This window comes from Nyctereutes procyonoides, unplaced genomic scaffold (genome assembly GCF_905146905.1).
Source record: "Nyctereutes procyonoides isolate TBG_1078 unplaced genomic scaffold, NYPRO_anot_genome, whole genome shotgun sequence".
Lineage (NCBI taxonomy): Eukaryota > Metazoa > Chordata > Mammalia > Carnivora > Canidae > Nyctereutes > Nyctereutes procyonoides.
In genome coordinates, this window is record NW_026575126.1 from 53,465,999 (window position 1) to 53,484,608 (window position 18,610).

Genomic DNA, 18,610 nt, shown 5'->3' on the forward strand with positions numbered 1-18,610 from the left:
ATCCAGGCTCCACTATTTTCGTAGCTTTCTGATTTGGAAGATCTTACTTACCTTCTCTGTATCATGATTTCTGCAGCCATAAAATGATGATAATAATAACCTACTTTATAGGGCTGCTCTGAAATACTGGCTCATAATAGCAAGTGCTCTATTAATATAACTGCCACCATCATCATCATACCATGTGCCTCTTACGAAAGGAAAGCTAGGTTGTGGTCGAGAATGAAATGCCTTTTATTTTCTGCATTGAGACAGATGCCATTAATTATCCAGCTGGCACAGAGAGGCCACCCCTCGGTTTATCCAGTGCTTCTGGGGCCTGTCTGTTGGTAGTTCAATGGAGAGCACATAATTGGTTGAGTGGCCTGTGGTGGAAAGGATGCCTCTTCGGGCACTTGTTTTGTAGACTGGACACACATAAATGTTCTGATGCAGAAACATTGCACTTTCCCCAGGTTTTAGCCAAATAATGGGCAATGGGTCATAGAGAATTTTGGGGAAAGACTCCCCAATCTGCATTGTTTTCCTGTCCCAGCGGGCGCCTTCTAAGAATAGGCCTTTTATGTAGGCCCCATCTTTTGGGCTACTCTCCATGACCGTTTCTTGTGTGGTTACCTGGAAGAGAGGAATCTTGTAAGTTCTTATGCTTTTTCCCTAAATGGGGCAGCATTAAGAGATTAGAAAATCTGCTATAATGTCTGCTTTTCCCAATAGGCATTTCCCAGGACACTGGGGTCTCTGTAATAATACTTCTGCCTTCACACATGGACCAAGTCTGATTCCTAGTCAGCATGGTGCCTTTATATATGGTGGGGATAGAGAATGCACTAATGTAGGAGTCCAGAGGCCACATTAAGTATAATTAGCTTAACAACCTTGCACAGTCCTTTCCCTTTCTGGATCTGGATACATAAAGTGAGGAGTTAGATTCAGACTCATGCTGGTAAAACAGTTCTCTGGTAGGGAGAAATAAAGCCTTGACTTGTAGTTTTTGTTATTTCTATGGTATACACGGTCAGTGGCAGCTATCAACTATGTAATAACCAGCAACAAACTGGCTATGGTGAATTGATATGAGCCAGCTCCAGCACACCACTGTTTAGATTCAGAGGTGGTAAAGTCAAATTCCTTCAGATAAGTACAGAAAATGGTCCAAGTATAGTAAAACAAGGAATGGTGGAGATTATGGGGAACCAGAGATCACAAAATCCATTTAAAATCAGTCAAATTCTAATTTTCTGTTATTGTGAATAAAATATTTTTCACATTTTTACTTCTAAGTACTTATTCCTAGAATAGGAAAAGGCTATTGATTTTTGTATATTTAACCAGTATCCAGCCACCATAACAGTATTCTGATACCTATTACCTATCAGTATTCTGATAGGTGTATTTCTAGAGTCTTTAGGATTTCTAATTATATAATAATTTCAACATCAAAAATATGGTTTTATTGTTTTTCTCCAATGTTTATCCCTGTTATTTTGTTACTATATTGCATTATTTTCAGCTTGATGATGTTTTCAAAGACAATCAATTTCATTCATAAACTAAATTAAGACCTAGACAACCAGTCTGCAACCTCCCAACAACAGGATCTTACTCCTTTCTCTCCATGTATGGACAGAGTGATATTTGATTACTGGATATTCTTTTGACTTCAAGCAAAAGACTACCCAAGACCATCCACATCTTTCCAAATTTATATACAGAGACAAAGACTTGGGAATCCTCTGATTCTGTCAGGCATAACTTTGGAGCTATTTTAAGTTATGCTAAATACTTTACTTGTACCATCTCAGAAGCATTTGGGCCTTAATACATCCTAATATTTGGACTCATAACAAATAGGCAACATTGCTTTCCCTGGTTGGTCCCTCGAGCTGGCCTAACCCAAAGCACATCTACCTCAAACTCAAATCCGATGTGGTCAATGGGGATGGTGTGTTTCCGGGCGTAATTCTGAGAGATACCCGTCAAAAAAGACTGTGTGAAGTAGAATCCAGAGATCCAAAAGACCACAGGGGGCCCATTGTCAATCCATTCCTGGAGAGGCACAGAAATAAAAATTCAAAATCAATACATCAAAGATAGTTTAAAGGCAGGTAATGTAAATGAGTCCCATTAAGAAAGATGTTTTTTCTCATTTTTCTTAAAATAGCCCTCTCAGTTTAGCTTCTATTTTTCCCACTTTTGAAAGGTACGAAGATATATATTTCTACTTTAAGAAAAGCATAGGTGCAGGCTGTGTCAGGGATACGAGAGACTAGTGAAGACTATAGCAGTGGAAACTATGCGCCATGTCTAAAGTAAGCAATAGCCACTCATCTCCTAACAGTTGCCATTCAGGAATGCAGGCCCATTGTTTCAAGTCTTCCCTTTCTTTGCAGGACAAATACCTGGATTTTTATGTGTAATAATTCAATGTTTACATGTTAGCTCAAAAAATTTAAATTACCAGGCAGCCAAACCAAATATATCTATTAGTCAAATCTGGCCCACGAGCCACCAGTTTGCGACATTTATTCTAGTTCCTACTCCTGCCTCTATAGAGGCTATAATCTTTCCAAAGACTCTGAAAAGTCTCCCCCCTGCCTCTTCCTCCTCAAGTCTGGGAAGACTCTTTCTAGTGTGTGTTCAATCCATTTCAGGAAGTCCTCTCCACCTGAATGAACATGCAGATGCTCAGTTACCCTGACTCCCAGGTACCTGGAAGAAGGCCAGGCGGGCCAGCAGGTCAGCCACATAGCCCCCCAGTGGCTTTAGTGATGGGTAGGACTTGGCCATCCACATGGCTGGCACTTTACCCATGATCATGCTACTGAAGACATCCTCCAGCTCTGAGGACATCAGGACCTGCCCTTTGATGGCTCGGCCAAGATTAATGAGGCTTCCTCGAACCACTTTGGTCAGCCTGCAAGAACAAAGGAGCTGGCTCAGTCAGGCTGTCCAGGTTTATTCTACCCAAGTACACTGACATGAGGTCTCCTTTCACTTTTCCCCTCTTCCAAAGGTCATACAAGTAATATAAATTCATTGTAGAAAAATTATGAAGATGAGAAAAAAATTAAGTCACCCAGTATCTTATCACCCAAAGATAATTTGATGTTTATCTTTCCAAATTTTTCTATATGTAAACACATTTTTTCTATCTTTTTTTCTCTTAGCATATAGGGAGCATCTTTCTAATTCAATAGAGACCGAAATCATCCTTTTTAATGACTGCAATATATTTCATTTTATTTAAAAATTTCCCTAATGTTGAATCATGGTATTTCTAGGTTTGTTGTCATTGTAAACAACATTGCTAGGGACATCCAACCATATAAATCTTTGTGGAAACTAATAATGATTTTCCTGCTAATGGTAGAGTTTCTGGGTCAAAAGGTAACCCAATTGGGGTGCCTGGGTAGCATATTAGGTTAAGGTTTTGACTCCTGGTTTTGGCTCAGGTCATGACATTGGGGTTGTGAGATCGAGTCCCATGTTGGGCTTTGCACTGGGCGTGGGATTTGCTTAAGTTTCTCTCTCCCTCTGTTCCTCCATTCTACTTCTGTATTCTCTCCCTTTAACTCTCTCTCTCCCAAATAAGTAAATAAATCCTTTTTAAGAAAAGGTAATACAATTTGAAGGGGTTTGATCCATATTGTCAAAGATGTTCTTTTTATAGATTATGAGGTCCATGCCTGAGAAAAGGCAGCTGAAGGATAGTCTGGGAGAGGCCAAGATTGCTTGCTTTTCTCTCTGGCCTCTGTGTTATGAGACCTGGCCAAGCCCAGAGGGAATTCACCTGAGAGTGCCAAAGAACATGCCACCAGAGAAAACCTGTCATCTCCAAAGACTTCTGGAATCTCAGCCAAATGGATACGAGAATGATCAAATACAAGAAAGAGATTCCTGGATGTGTAATCACTAAATATTCATATTAAGAGTAAATTAGGTGCATTGCTGAGGAGTCAGGGGGCAAACTGACTACCTGAGGGATTATACCACAGAGGAGTAGCTATTACACCTAATGATATACTTGCAGGAGCTTTTTCCATTTTTGCAAATATGAGCTCTGTTTCAAAGTTTTAGTACCCAGGGAAGGAACATTTGCCCCAGAAGACACAAAAATGGTTCCCCTGAATTGGAAGCTGAACTGTCACCTCATCATTTTGGGCTTCTCATATCACTCAGTGAACAGGTCAAAAAAAGGTAGTGGGGGGAATGTAAGAATATTACTCAATGTGATTAATCCTGACCATCTTTGGAAAGTAAGAGTGCTGTTACCCTGTTCTCTTCTATTACAATGATCAGTGGCCAGGCTAGTGAATGCTCCTGCTACCACAGAGGATGAGCTCTAGTGACCTTAGGAAAGGATGAGTGGCAGAAGAGAGAAGCCATTAGGCTTAATATCTGGATGAGTGACAACTACATCCTATCATGCCAAGGTATCTGACTCACAGCAGTGCTGCTGCATCCTTGGCTCACACCGCATACTTTGCTTTGTTCCCCCTTATGGCCAACTGCCTGTTGACTCTAGAGAATAATCCTAAAACTGGGAAGGCAAGGACTTTTTAGATGACATTCTTCTAGTTCTCTTGTCCTTCAGAGTCAGGGCTGTCCCTAAAACTGAGCAATGACCAATGAGCAAAATGGAGACAGTAACAGATGAAGAACTAGAAGCAGTAAGAACCTTGGATTCAAAGGCAGAAGTGATAAGTTTTCTCATTTGGCACAGATGGTCTTTGAGAATCTTTTCAGTTTTATTTAGAAGTCAAATCAAGACTATCTATTGGGCTCTGAGCTATATACAGTAATTGAAGTGAAGAGGGCCAGAGAGTCTGAGCCCCACAGCCAGCCCGTCCATAACACCCCTTCGCTACATGGTTAGGATAATGGGATAAACTTCTCTCCACCACTTTCTCTGTTCACACGGATTTCACATATTGGTTAAGTACATGGGTTCTGGGATCAGACAGCTGGGTTCAAACTCAGTTCTGTCACTGAATGACCATGTGACCTTGAAAAACCCTACAGTTTTTAATCTGTAAAATGGTGGTAGAGGGATTACTAACTGCATATTTCAAAAGACTATACTATGGCTTGAATGCAAACACATGCATAGTGCTAGGCGTCATATCTGGCACTAAAGGTTTATGAAAAGTGATTCTAACAGTTACCTTTACTATTAGCCTGTTTGGTATTGTTTTTGTTTAAGATTTTATTTATTTATTTTTTTCATGAGAGACACAGAGACCGAGGCAGAGACATAGGCAGAGGGAGAAGCAGGCTCCCTGAGGGGAGACTGATGCAGGACTCGATCCTGGGACCTCAGGATCGCGACCTGAGCTGAAGGCAGACCCTCAACCACTAAGCCACCCAGGCGTCCCAAGTATTTGTTTTAATCTGACTTTGCAGGTGCCATATTAATGAGTGGAAGAGAATGAAGAGAAAATACGATTTAACTGTAAGTGAACACACACTGGGACGGCCCTATTTATAGACCTCCCAATGGGTGGGGCAGACCACTTCCTCTGCACAGCAATCCTAATCAAGGGTACACATCAGTTACTGCCATTAGATCATACCCCTACACTCCAACTCCCAGGGTCCAAGTAAGACCACCTGACCCACCTGTTGAATCTGATGAGTTCCTGCCTTAGGACAGTGTTCATGGATTCCTCATAGACCACAGGGTACAAATTCACAACCATTTCCAGGTCAAAGTCATTGGGTAGCTTGGAGAGTATGTCCTGGGCCAGCTCCTCAACCACTTCCTTAAAGTACAGACAGTAGAGAGGTGAATAAGAAACAAGGACTGTGCGCTGTGGTTTTGTCTGGGTAAACCTGAACCAATGAGCATTAGTCTTTTTAATCACAGTCTGTATGACCTTTCTGGGACTCTCCTACAGAAGCCAGTTCTGCCTGGGGGAAAGGAGGTCCCTCACCTCTCTACTGGTCTTTAGGAAGGCATCACCTTTTGGCTCAGAAAGTAAAAAAGTAGAGTAATGAGAGCCCTATCCTGAAGCAAGTGCCTGAGGGCTGAGCAGGGAATTCCTGCTCAGCCAGATAGCCTCAGGGCAGCACTGAATCCTGCCAAAATCCTCCTGTCTTTAAGGTTAGCCCTAGGAGACCATCTCCCACAGCAACCTCAACCAGTGTCTTGGGACCAGCTCACAGTACAGATCTCTTGCTCAGTGCCAGTGACAGGATAGGATACCTGGAAGGCAGTAGGTCATTCCTTAACATTGAACAAGAATGGGCCATGGCAATGAGAGTTGGCCAAGTGGAGAGGGGACAGGCCTAGAGGAACAAGGAGGAAGTAGGACCTGGGTGTGGCAGAGACAGAGAGCTCTTCTATCCTGTGGATCTGAGAGGCTTGGAACACACACTTCCTTCCCTCTTCCTTCTTCCCACTGAGACCAGGCAGGCTGCTTTATCTTCATACCTATTCTCACTTATGGCACTATGAGCCAAATCAAGAGAAATCCATAGCTGAGAGGGCTTGAACATGGGGTAGCTCAGAAGGTGGGGAAGGGACAGGAAGAATAGGAAAGAAGAGGGTGTGGTGGCATCAGGAGATCATGGCCCTGGGTCTGGCTGTGCCTCTGAGTTGATGAATGCTTTGAAGCAGGTCTCTTCCTCTCACTGGGCTCATTTCACCCCCAGCTGTAGACTGAGGATGGTGGGACGGGTCTGTGCTTCATAAAGCATGGACTAACCATGAAAGGCACTCAAAATGATTCTAGGTGTTTCTAGGACATGGAGCAAATCGTGTTGAATCACATAGTGAGAAAGTCACTCTCTTTTCAAGTTTAAGCCACCTTTCCCTTCTCATTCTTCTCAAGGACAAAGTCTCAGATCAGTGCTAATTAAATGCTCTGTAACATTGGCTGATCTTCCCCTTTCCACAAGAGCCAGCAGGGCCTCAGCAACATCATCTGTGAAGAACCTAATAACCATTTAGCTTTCTTTTTGTGGCTGTTGTGACTTTATGGGAATGACATTGGGTTTCCGTTTATGGTAATAATTTGCAGTTTTTAAAAGAAATGTTTTTAAGCAAAAGAGATTTAGGTTTAAACATTATGTAAATGGAGTATAGATGATATATGGGTATAGCAATGAATCATGAGGGGTATACAGGAGCTGCTGACAGTCTGGAAACACTGGTGTTCTTCTAGGTCTGTATTTAAGACCTCTCAGCAGGAAGACCTGAACACCCATACCCTCCCTCAGGGGTCTGCCAGGCTTCTACTTTTCTGCCTTCCTGGTCATCAGCCACAATCCTGTGTGACTACCAGGTGGAAAACTTCCTGGAAAATGGAATTATGTCTCCTGCCCCAAGCCTGGTTACCTGAGGGGACTTGCCACTCCCTCCTGACTGCCTAGGGAGGGTCAGCAGCACCCCTTGAAACAGCTGGTTGGTTTCCTGGTTATCCTTGGTGATGTCAGCATTCTCATGGAGGCCAAAGACTTCTGGGTGGGCTGTGATGGGTAGGTTCCTGAGATAATCTATATAGGACTGGAAAGGAAATCTTCAGTTAAACAAAACCCAGAGATCACTCAGGGCTTGGCCGGACCTAACCCAAGAAAGAATCATACTGGATTGGTAACATGGGCCACGCCTGCTCACTGCCGCACACACCACTCCTCTCCCCTCGTCCACACCCCAAGCTCTTCCTCATATGGTTTTCTGGGGAGTGAGTATGAAGCTAGAGGTCTGAGTATCTCCTCTCCTACCCCTAGCCTCTCCCTGTTCCCCCCATAGTTCTGGCTTTGCACTCAGACACAACTGGGTTCAGATCATAGTTCTATTGCAAATGAATTGTGTGATTTGATCACCAGTTTCCCTATCTGTAAATGAGAAGATAAGTGAGGTTACAGAGGGGTAGGCCTTGGCATGTAATAGGTGCTCAATAAAAGAAAGCCCTTTTCAATCTCTTATAGGTTTCCAGTTTTCTTCTTCCTGGTCCCATTCTTCCATCCAGTTTTTCTGTCCTTTCCCCTCCTGAACCTTTGTTTTCAAGTACCAATTTCCAGCCTGTTTACTAGTAAGGCCTCATCGTAGCCATCTTTCCTCTTAATTCCCCAAGATGAACTTCATATTTTGAGAAGGACTTATTCATCAAATACCCAGTTTTCATTAAACAGTAATGATGTCTCTCTTAGAGGCTTTTTGGAATATTGGAAATAGGAAATAGCTTATGGACCTAAATCAGGAAGCCCAAGGCTATCCCTGGGCCCTCCTTGCCTACACTTCAGCCCCTGGCCACATGGGGACTGCAGAGCCCCTCACCTGGTAGGAGCCATGAGGAGGGATGTAGTAAGTGTCTCCAGGAGCAATATAGTAATGATCTTGCTCAATTTCCTTACAGTAGACCGTGGACAGAAGGGACAGCAGGAGACGCCTGTCTTTGTCATCAGTCACTCTGCCTCCGTAATTACATTCCCCTGGAGATAACCAACAGGAAGAAGTTGAGCTCAAGAAAGGTCATAATGAACTTGGTTGCTACCTAAAACAGGATTCTTCCAGCTAAGGAACTCTGCTGAGATACAGAGTTGCTGAAACTAATGCTTACCTTGGGATGACACCAGGCCTTTTTGGTATTATGTTTGCTACAAAAATAGTACCTGTTCACCATTTAGGAAGCAGAAATAAACTGAAAGAAAAACTATACAATCACCAATAATTCCAGCAGAGGTAACTATAAACATTTAGGCCTCTTCTACATGTATGAGTGCATGTGTGTATACATACATGAAAGCCATTACAGAAAGGTGGTTCAGGGCAAGCACTTTAGCATGAGACAGTCCTGGATTCCAATTCCAACAGTTTCTCATCCATCAAGAAGTAGAGGTAATTGCAGTACCTATCTTACAAGGTTGTGGTTAATAAAGCTTATAAAACATTTTGCCCAATGCTTAGCACATATAAAGCATTCTGTTTATTATAGCTATTATAAATAAAAATATTTTAGAAAATTGACATTATGCCATACATTCTGCTTTGGGATACTCCACTCCCTTCATTAATATCATTCTCTGAAACTCAGGTTTTCTACACTCAATTTTCTACAAAAAGAATTAGGTAATTCTTTGGAAGCCACATCAAATCCTTCTCACTAACCCCATGATGTATTTTCTAGCTGGTCCAGATTCCACAGTATGTGGGTGCCACCTGGTATTTTGTAGTTATGGACAACACACTAGTCTGCAAGGAGGAAACACATCTGTGTGTATAGTGTGTGTGAATGATGGACTCATTTCCAATTCCAACCATTCCAGGAAGACGCAGGTCTACAGACAAGAAACAAGAAGTATGACCCAAGTTTGGGGCAAGAGGCCTCAGCTTCTCTTGGTTTTGGAAGGGTCTAAATGCCTAGAAGGATGATCTGGGTGGTTCATTAAGGGAGAAGTAAGGGTCTCAGGGGAAGCTCATACTTATTGAGTAATTTGAGCCCTGTCAGAAGCTGTTTTGCCTTAGGCCAGACCATCTACATTTCTGAGGCTCTCTCTGTAGACTTTTCCAGGTCTTTAGAACATTACAGCCTGTCCCATCTATAAATAAGTTTTTGATAGCACTATATTAAATACAAGAATTAAAATATAACATTAAAGAAACAGTGGTTTTCCCTCACTGAAGTCAGTATGACAGAGCTAGATGGTACCCAAGAGAGAACCCAAGTGAAGGTAAGTCTCAGGCACAGGGTGATGGTGCACTTCTTTGTCAACAAATTTTCTTCAAGGAGGTACCCTTACAGGCTTTAGGTTTTATGTTTGTTTAGGAAGGTGCATTTCTTTATAGCTACTTATATGCCTATTCTAGTAGTAAGAGCATAAGTTCCTACAGGAACAAGATGTGCTCTTGTCTCTTCTAAGGTCTCTACTCTCCCTGCTAAAAGGCTGAGGGTATCAGATTAAGAATGTATTGACATCTAATTTGATAACCACGGTCCAAACGAGACCTAGCTCTCTGTTTTTGTTTTTTAAAAATTGTATTTATTTATTTATTTAAGATAGAGAGAAAGAGTGAGAAAGACAGAGACAGAAAGAGAGCATGAATTTCTAGAAAACCACAAACTACCAAAACTGGAACAGGAAGAAATAGAAAACCTGAATAGGCCAATAACCAGGGAGGAAATTGAAGCAGTCATCAAAAACCTCCCAAGACACAAAAGTCCAGGGCCAGATGGCTTCCCAGGGGAATTCTATCAAACATTTAAAGAAGAACCCATACCTATTCTACTAAAGCTGTTCGGAAAGATAGAAAGAGATGGAATACTTCCAAACTCGTTCTATGAAGCCAGCATCACCTTAATTCCAAAACCAAAGACCCCACCAAAAAGGAGAATTATAGATCAATATCCCTGATGAACATGGATGAACATGGCAAAAATTCTCAATAAGATACTGGCCAATAGGATCCAACAATACATTTAGAAGATTATTCACCATGACCAAGTGGGATTTATCCCCAGGATGCAAGGCTGGTTCAACACTCATAAAGCAATCAATGTGATTGATCATATCAGCAAGAGAAAAAACAAGAACCATATGATCCTCTCAATAGATGCAGAGAAAGCATTTGACAAAATACAGCATCCATTCCTGATCAAAACTCTTGGGAGTGTAGGGATAGAAGGAACATTAATCAGCATCTTAAAAGCCATCTATGAAAAGCCCACAGCAAATCTCATTCTCAATGGGGAAACACTGGGAGCCTTTCCCCTAAGATCAGGAACAAGACAGGGATGTCCACTCTCACCACTGCTATTCAACATAGTACTAGAAGTCCTAGCCTCAGCAATCAGACAACAAAAAGAAATAAAAGGCATTCAAATTGGCAAAGAAGTCAAACTCTCCCTCTTTGCAGATGACATGATACTGCACATAGAAAACCCAAAAGACTCCACCCCAAGATCGCTAAGGATGGCTGCCTGTTGGGGTGCGGGGGTGGGGGCAGAGTCTCAGGCACCCTGCTGCTCTGACAGCTTAACAGTTTTAAGTATCTCTAGGTACAAAAGTTCTTGGAGTTAGGAGTTCTTTGCTTTGGGAGACTTGGAGCCTGTGAATGGAAGGGAATGGGAAAGTAGTTCTCTACAAACCAGACTTTACTGTGCTATAGATACCCTAAGTTGATTCCATTCTATCAGATGAGGTTTTTGTAATCCTTAGCAATCCTGGAGTCCTGGGATTGAGTCCCGTGTTGGGCTCCTGGCATGGAGCCTGCTTCTCCCTCTGCCTGTATTTCTGCCTCTATGTCTATCATAAATAAATAAATAAATAAATAAATAAACAAACAAACAAACAAATAAATAAATCTTAAAAAAAAACAGACACATAGATCAATGGAACAGAATAGAGAATTCAGAAGTGGATCCTCAACTTTATGGTCAACTAATATTCGATAAAGGAGGAAAGACTATCCACTGGAAAAAAGACAGTTTCTTCAATAAATGGTGCTGGGAAAATTGGACAGCCACATGCAGAAGAATGAAACTAGACCATTCTCTTACACCATACACAGAGATAAACTCAAAATGGATTAAAGATCTAAATGTGAGACAAGATTCCATCAAAATCCTAGAGGGGGGGATCCCTGGGTGGCGCAGCGGTTTGGCACCTGCCTTTGGCCCGGGGCGCAATCCTGGAGACCCGGGATCGAGTCCCACATCGGGCTTCCGGTGCATGGAGCCTGCTTCTCCCTCTGCCTGTGTCTCTGCCTCTCTCTCTCTCTGTGACTATCATAAATAAATAAATAAAAAATTAAAAAAATTTAAAAAAAAAAATCCTAGAGGGGAACACAGGCAACACCCTTTTTGAACTTGGCCACAGCAACTTCTTGCAAGATACATCCATGAAGGCAAGAGAAACAAAAGCAAAAATGAACTATTGGGACTTCATCAAGATAGGAAGATTTTGCACAGCAAAAGAAACAGTCAACAAAACTAAAAGACAACCTACAGAATGGGAGAAGATATTTGCAAATGACCTATGAGATAAAGGGCTAGTATCCAAGATCTATAAAGAACTTATTAAACTCAACACCCAAGAAACAAACAATCCAATCATGAAATGGACAAAAGACATGAACAGAAATTTCACAGAGGAAGACACAGGCATGGCCAACAAGCACATGAGAAAATGCTCCGCATCACTGGCCATCAGGGAAATACAAATGCAAACCACAATGAGATACCACCTCACACCAGTGAGAATGGAGAAAATTAACCAGACAGGAAACAACAAAGGCTGGAGAGGATGTGGAGAAAAGGGAACCCTCTTTGCACTGTTGGTGGGAATGTGAACTGGTGCAGCCACTCTGGAAAACTGTGTGGAGGTTCCTCAAAGAGTTAAAAATAGATCTGCCCTAAAACCCAGCAATTGCACTGCTAGGGATTTAGCCCAAAGATACAGATGCAGTGAAACGCCGGGACACCTGCACCCCGATGTTTATAGCAGCAATGTTCACAATAGCCAAACTGTGGAAGGAGCCTCGGTATCCAAGATGGGTGGATAAAGAAGATGTGGTCTATGTATACAATGGAATATTCCTCAGCCATTAGAAACGACAAATACCCACCATTTGCTTCGATGTGGATGGAATTGGAGGGTATTATGCTGAGTGAAATGAGTCAATCGGAGAAGGACAAACATTATATGGTCTCATTCATTTGGGGAATATAAAAAATAGTGAAAGGAAATAAAGGGGAAAGGAGAGAAAATGAGTGGGAAATATCAGAGAGGGAGACAGAACATGAGAGACTCCTAACTCTGGGAAATGAACAAGGGGAGGTGGAAAGGGATGTGGGTAGGGGGTTGGGGTGACTGGGTGACGGGCACTGAGGGGGGCATTTGATGGGATGAGCTGTATGTTGGCAAATTGAACTCCAATAAAAAGAAATTAAAAAAAGAAAAAGAAAGAGAGCATGAGCAGGGATCATGACCTGAGCCAAAGGCAGATGCTTAACCAACTGAGCCACCCAGGTGCCCGAGATCTGTCTCTTTGATTAGTGTCAATACAGAGTTCTGATTATCATCTATGTCTGGTTTTTCTTGCCTTCCATGCATAAAGACAGGCTACACTTCTCTAGGTCCCTTGTAGGGGGCAGGGTGTGAGAGGCAAGTTCTTGTGCATTTAATTCCTGGCATGAGTCCTTCAGTGCTATCCCTGTGGCAGTGACCACACAAGTATGTCCTGAGACGTGGCATCAAAACTTGATGGAGCTTTTGCCAGCTCTGCCCCTGATAGATAATTATATCCACTGAATTTATGTTGTGTGTGTCACTTGGGGTTTTGGTTTAGGGAACAGTGTGCCGCGTTAAGGTCTGTGTGACCTTTTACAACTGAACTTAATCACTCTAAATCAAGATTTCTCAATCTTAGCACTATTAACATGTTGAACTGGATAGTTCAGTGTGGTGGGGGGCTGTCCTATGCATTGTAAGACAATGACGCATGTTTAGCAGCATCCCTGACCTCTACCCAGTACCACCTCTATTTAGTTGTGATAGCCAAAAATGTCTCCAGACATTGTCAAATGTCCCCCAGAGGGCAAAACTACCTTTGGTTGAGAACCACTGCTCTCACGTCTGAATCTCATCAGCTATAAAATGGGGTCACTAACACGAAGCTCACAAGGTTGCTATGGAGACTGAATATGATGATTGTGTATATAGAGTGCCTGCTGCACGATTGGGGAAAGCATCCAAACTCCTCAATGTATGGAGCTGAGGAAGGAGCTTATGTATAACCTTGAAAATGCTGGAGGTGGGGCAAGATGGCGGAAGAGCAGGGTCCCCAAATCACCTGTCCCCACCAAATTACCTAGATAACCTTCAAACCATCCTGAAAATCTACGAATTCGGCCTGAGATGTAAAGAGAGACCAGCTGGAACGCTACAGTGAGAAAAGTTCGCGCTTCTATCAAGGTAGGAAGATGGGGAAAAAGAAATAAAGAAACAAAAGGCCTCCGAGGGGGAGGGGCCCGCGAGGAGCCGGGCTGAGGCCGGGGCGAGTGTCCCCAGGACAGGAGAGCCCCGTCCCGGAGGAGCAGGAGCTGCACCAACCTTCCCGGGGGAAAGGGGCTCGCAGGGAGTTGGAGCAGGACCCAGGAGGGCGGGGAGGCCCTTGGGCTCCCGGGGACACTAACAGACACCTGCGCCCCGGGGAGTGCGCCGAGCTCCCTAAGGGCTGCAGCGCGCACGGCGGGGCCGGAGCAGCTCGGAGGGGCTCGGGCGGCGGCTCCGCGGAGGGGGCTGCGGGGCGGGAGCGCAAATCCCACAGCGCAGGCCCCGGAGCACAGGGCGCCGGGACACAGCCCAGGATCCGGCCTCCCCCGGGACAGGCAGAGGCCGGGAGGGCCCAGGACAGCGAGGACGCTCCTGCCCCGAGCTGAGCAGATCAGCGGCCCCGCCCCGGAGCCTCCAGGCCCTGCAGACGGAGAACCGAGAGCCCCGAGCCCCGTAGTTCCTGCGGAGGCTGAATCCAGTCTTCCAGAGTTGCCAGAGCAACTGCGGCTGATCCTCCTGGGGCCCAACGGGGTAAACAACCCCCGCTGAGCCCTGCAGCAGGCAGGGGCAGAGCAGCTCCCCCAAGTGCTAACACCTGAGAATCAGCACAGCAGGCCCCTCCCCCAGAAGACCAGCTGGACGGACCAGTGATACTCCCCCGTGTTCCAGTACAACTTGTTTCTGGCCACTCTGCACTGAGCAAAATGACTAGAAGGAAAACCTCAACTCAAAAGAAAGAATCAGAAACAGCCCTCTCTCCCACAGGGTTACAAAATCTGGATTACACTTCAATGTCAGAAAGCCAATTCAGAAGCACTATTCTACAGCTACTGGTGGCTCTAGAAAAAAGCATTAAGGACTCACGAGACTTCATGACTGCAGAATTTAGATCCAATCAGGCAGAAGTTAAAAATCAATTGAATGAGATGCAATCCAAACTAGAAGTCCTAACAACGAGGGTTAACGAGGTGGAAGAACGAGTGAGTGACATAGAAGACAAGTTAATGGCAAAGAGGGAAACTGAGGAAAAAAGAGACAATCAATTAAGGGACCATGAAGACAGATTAAGGCAAATAAATGACAGTCTAAGGAAGAAAAACCTACGTTTAATTGGGGTTCCCGAGGGCGCCGAAAGGGCCAGAGGGCCAGAATATGTATTTGAACAAATCCTAGCTGAAAACTTTCCCAATCTGGGAAGGGAAACAGGCATTCAGATCCAGGAAATAGAGAGATCCCCCCCTAAAATCAATAAAAAACGTTCAACACCTCGACATCTAATAGTGAAGCTTGCAAATTCCAAAGATAAAGAGAAGATCCTTAAAGCAGCAAGAGACAAGAAGTCCCTGACTTTCATGGGGAGGAATATTAGGGTAACAGCAGACCTCTCCACAGAGACCTGGCAGGCCAGAAAGGGCTGGCAGGATATATTCAGGGTCCTAAATGAGAAGAACATGCAACCAAGAATACTCTATCCAGCAAGGCTCTCATTCAAAATGGAAGGAGAGATAAAGAGCTTCCAAAACAGGCAGGAACTGAAAGAATATGTGACCTCCAAACCAGCTCTGCAAGAAATTTTAAGGGGGACTCTTAAAACTCCCCTTTAAGAAGAAGTTCAGTGGAACAATCCACAAAAACAAGGACTAAATAGATACCATGATGACACTAAACTCATATCTGTCAATAGTAACTCTGAACGTGAATAGGCTTAATGACCCCATCAAAAGGCGCAGGGTTTCAGACTGGATAAAAAAGCAGGACCCATCTATTTGCTGTTTACAAGAGACTCATTTTAGACAGAAGGACACCTACAACCTGAAAATAAAAGGTTGGAGAACCATTTACCATTCAAATAGTTCTCAAAATATACCCTAAAAACTATAGAACACTTCTGAAAGAAATTGAGGAAGACACAAAGAGATGGAAAAATATTCCATGCTCATGCATTGGCAGAATTAATATTGTGAAAATGTCAATGTTACCCAGGGCAATTTACACGTATAATGCAATCCCTATCAAAATACCATGGACTTTCTTCAGAGACTTAGAACAAATTATTTTAAGATTTGTGTGGAATCAGAAAAGACCCCAAACAGCCAGGGGAATTTTAAAAAAGAAAACCATATCTGGGGGCATCACAATGCCAGATTTCAGGTTGTACTACAAAGCTGTGTTCATCAAGACAGTGTGGTACTGGCACAAAAACAGACACATAGATCAATGGAACAGAACAGAGAACCCAGAAGTGGACCCTGAACTTTATGGTCAACTAATATACGATAAAGGAGGAAAGACGATCCACTGGAAGAAAGACAGTCTTTTCAATAAATGGTGCTGGGAAAATTGGACAGCCACATGCAGAAGAATGAAACGAGACCACTCTCTTGCACCATACACAAAGATAAACTCAAAATAGATGAAAGATCTAAATGTGAGACAAGATTCCATCAAAATCCCAGAGGAGAACTCAGGCAACACCCTTTTTGAACTTGGCCACAGTAACCGGAGAAGGACAAACAGTGTATGTTCTCATTCATTTGGGGAATATGAATAATAGTGAAAGGGAATATAAAGGAAGGGAGAAGAAATGTGTGAGAAATATCAGAAAGGGAGACAGAACATAAAGACTTCTAACTCTGGGAAATGAACTAGGGGTGGTGGAGGGGGAGGAGGGCGGGGGGTGGGGGTGAATGGGTGACGGGCACTGAGGGGTACACTTGACTGGATGAGCACTGGGTGTTATTCTGTATGTTGGTAAATTGAACACCAATAAAAATTAATTTATAAAATTAAAAAAAAAAAAAGAAAGAAAATGCTGGAGGTTTTCCTACTGAGATGCATTTTGACCTTTGGCCACGGTATTCCACTCACTTAGCCCATCTATATTTTATCTCTTATCTCTGGGGTTACATGATGTGTTCCTTGAGGGAAGCAACCATGTTTTATACATTTACATTCTTCCATATTATGTACTCGTATATATTGGGTGACTAATAAAAGGTCACTGGCTTTAATACAAAATGGCAAGTGCTGTTTTCACCTTAGGGTATCTCTGCTGGGAATGCTCTCCTTCCTTCCCCCTGCCTACCCTACTTTCTTCTTCTACTTGTAAGCTCCTATTCATCCCTCAAAACTCATTTGTTATGCCTTCAGGAAGTTTTCCATGATCGTCCCCTACCCCATCCCTGAAATTTAATCATTGTGCTATCTTTCTACTTTATAAATATTTCTCTTGTTGAACTTACCACTGTATTGTCATTTATTTGTTGTTTTTTTTATTTATTGTCATTTATTCCTTTTTAAAATCATTTTTAAAAAAGATTTTACTGGGCCTCCTGGGTGGCTCAGTGGTTAAGTGTCTGCCTTTGGCTCAGGTCAAGATCCCAGGATCCTGGGATCAAGTCCTGTATCAGGCTCCCCATGGGGAACCTGCTTCTCCCTCTGCCTATATCTTTTTTTTTAAGATTTTATTTTATTTTTTCATAAGAGACACAGAGAGAGAGAGGCAGAGGCATAGGCAGAGGGAGAAGCAAGCTCCCTGTGGAGAGCCTGATGTGGGACTCGATCCCAGGGCTCCGGGATCACACCTTGAGCAGAAGGCCGATGCTCAACCACTAAGCCACCTATGTCTTTGCCTCTCTATGTCTCTCATGAATTTAAAAAAAAAAGATTTTACCTATTTACTTGAAAGAGACAGAGAGAACCTGAGTGGAGGGAGGGGCAGAAGCAGAGGAAGAAGCAGACTTCCTATTGAGCAGGGAGCCTGGGCTTGATCCCAGGACCCCAATATGATGGCCCAAGCCCAAGCTGAAGGCAGATGCCTCAATGACAGAGCCACCCAGGTGCCCCTGTCATTTATTTCTTTATGTATATATTTTCCTTTTAGACTGTGAGTCACCAGTTGAAATTAGAAATTGTGTCTTAGTTTCTTTTTTTTTTTTTAGAGTCAGGTTTATTTTTATTTTTATTTTTTTAAGTTTATTTATTTATTTATTCATGAGAGACACACACACACACACAAAGAGAGAGAGACAGAGAGAGGCAGAGACACATGCAGAGGGAGAAGCAGGCTCCATTCAGGAAACCCTATGTGGGACTCAATCCCAGGTCTCCAGGATCACGCCCTGGGCCAAAGGTGGCGCTAAACTGCTGAGCCACCCCAGGCGGCCCGTGTTTTTTACAATATCCGGCATTGTGACTGGCATAAGAGCTCAATATTTGTTGAAAGAAAGAATGAGTGAGTAAATAAATGAATGGAGATGTGATCAGAAGAGTAGAAGGGTGGAGCAGGATACTGGAGGTTTATAACTAGAAAAGACTCCTCCCATAAATACCTGTCAGGTAAGTTAGAGCATCAAATGGCACCTCCTTGTAGTCATTCAGAAACATCTGGACCTGCTGCATACTAATCCTAAGGTCAGATTCGTTGAATTCATAAGGAATATTCCAACCTGCACAAAGCATAGAAGAATTAGAGGCTTACTGCCAAGAGCTCATAATTTCCACTCACAGACAGAGCTGTACAGTTAAGCATCATTATGGATCAGGAACTTCTTTCAGCTTCATGAATATCAAGCACCAGGCCAACTATTAGCCTTGACATTTACTGCCAATG

The 18,610-nt window shown here is 43.2% G+C and overlaps 1 protein-coding gene across 1 annotated transcript in view; it reads right to left on the reverse strand.

The window, feature by feature from the left end:
* Positions 1-216: 216 nt before the first annotated feature.
* DNAH3 (dynein axonemal heavy chain 3) overlaps positions 217-18,610 on the reverse strand; it is a 172,201-nt gene continuing 153,807 nt past the window's right edge. The window contains 7 exon segments of the mRNA XM_055340043.1: positions 217-615; positions 1,909-2,046; positions 2,710-2,914; positions 5,620-5,762; positions 7,340-7,507; positions 8,282-8,436; positions 18,330-18,446. Coding sequence (XP_055196018.1) covers positions 262-615; positions 1,909-2,046; positions 2,710-2,914; positions 5,620-5,762; positions 7,340-7,507; positions 8,282-8,436; positions 18,330-18,446 — 1,280 coding nt within the window. The 3' untranslated portion in view covers positions 217-261.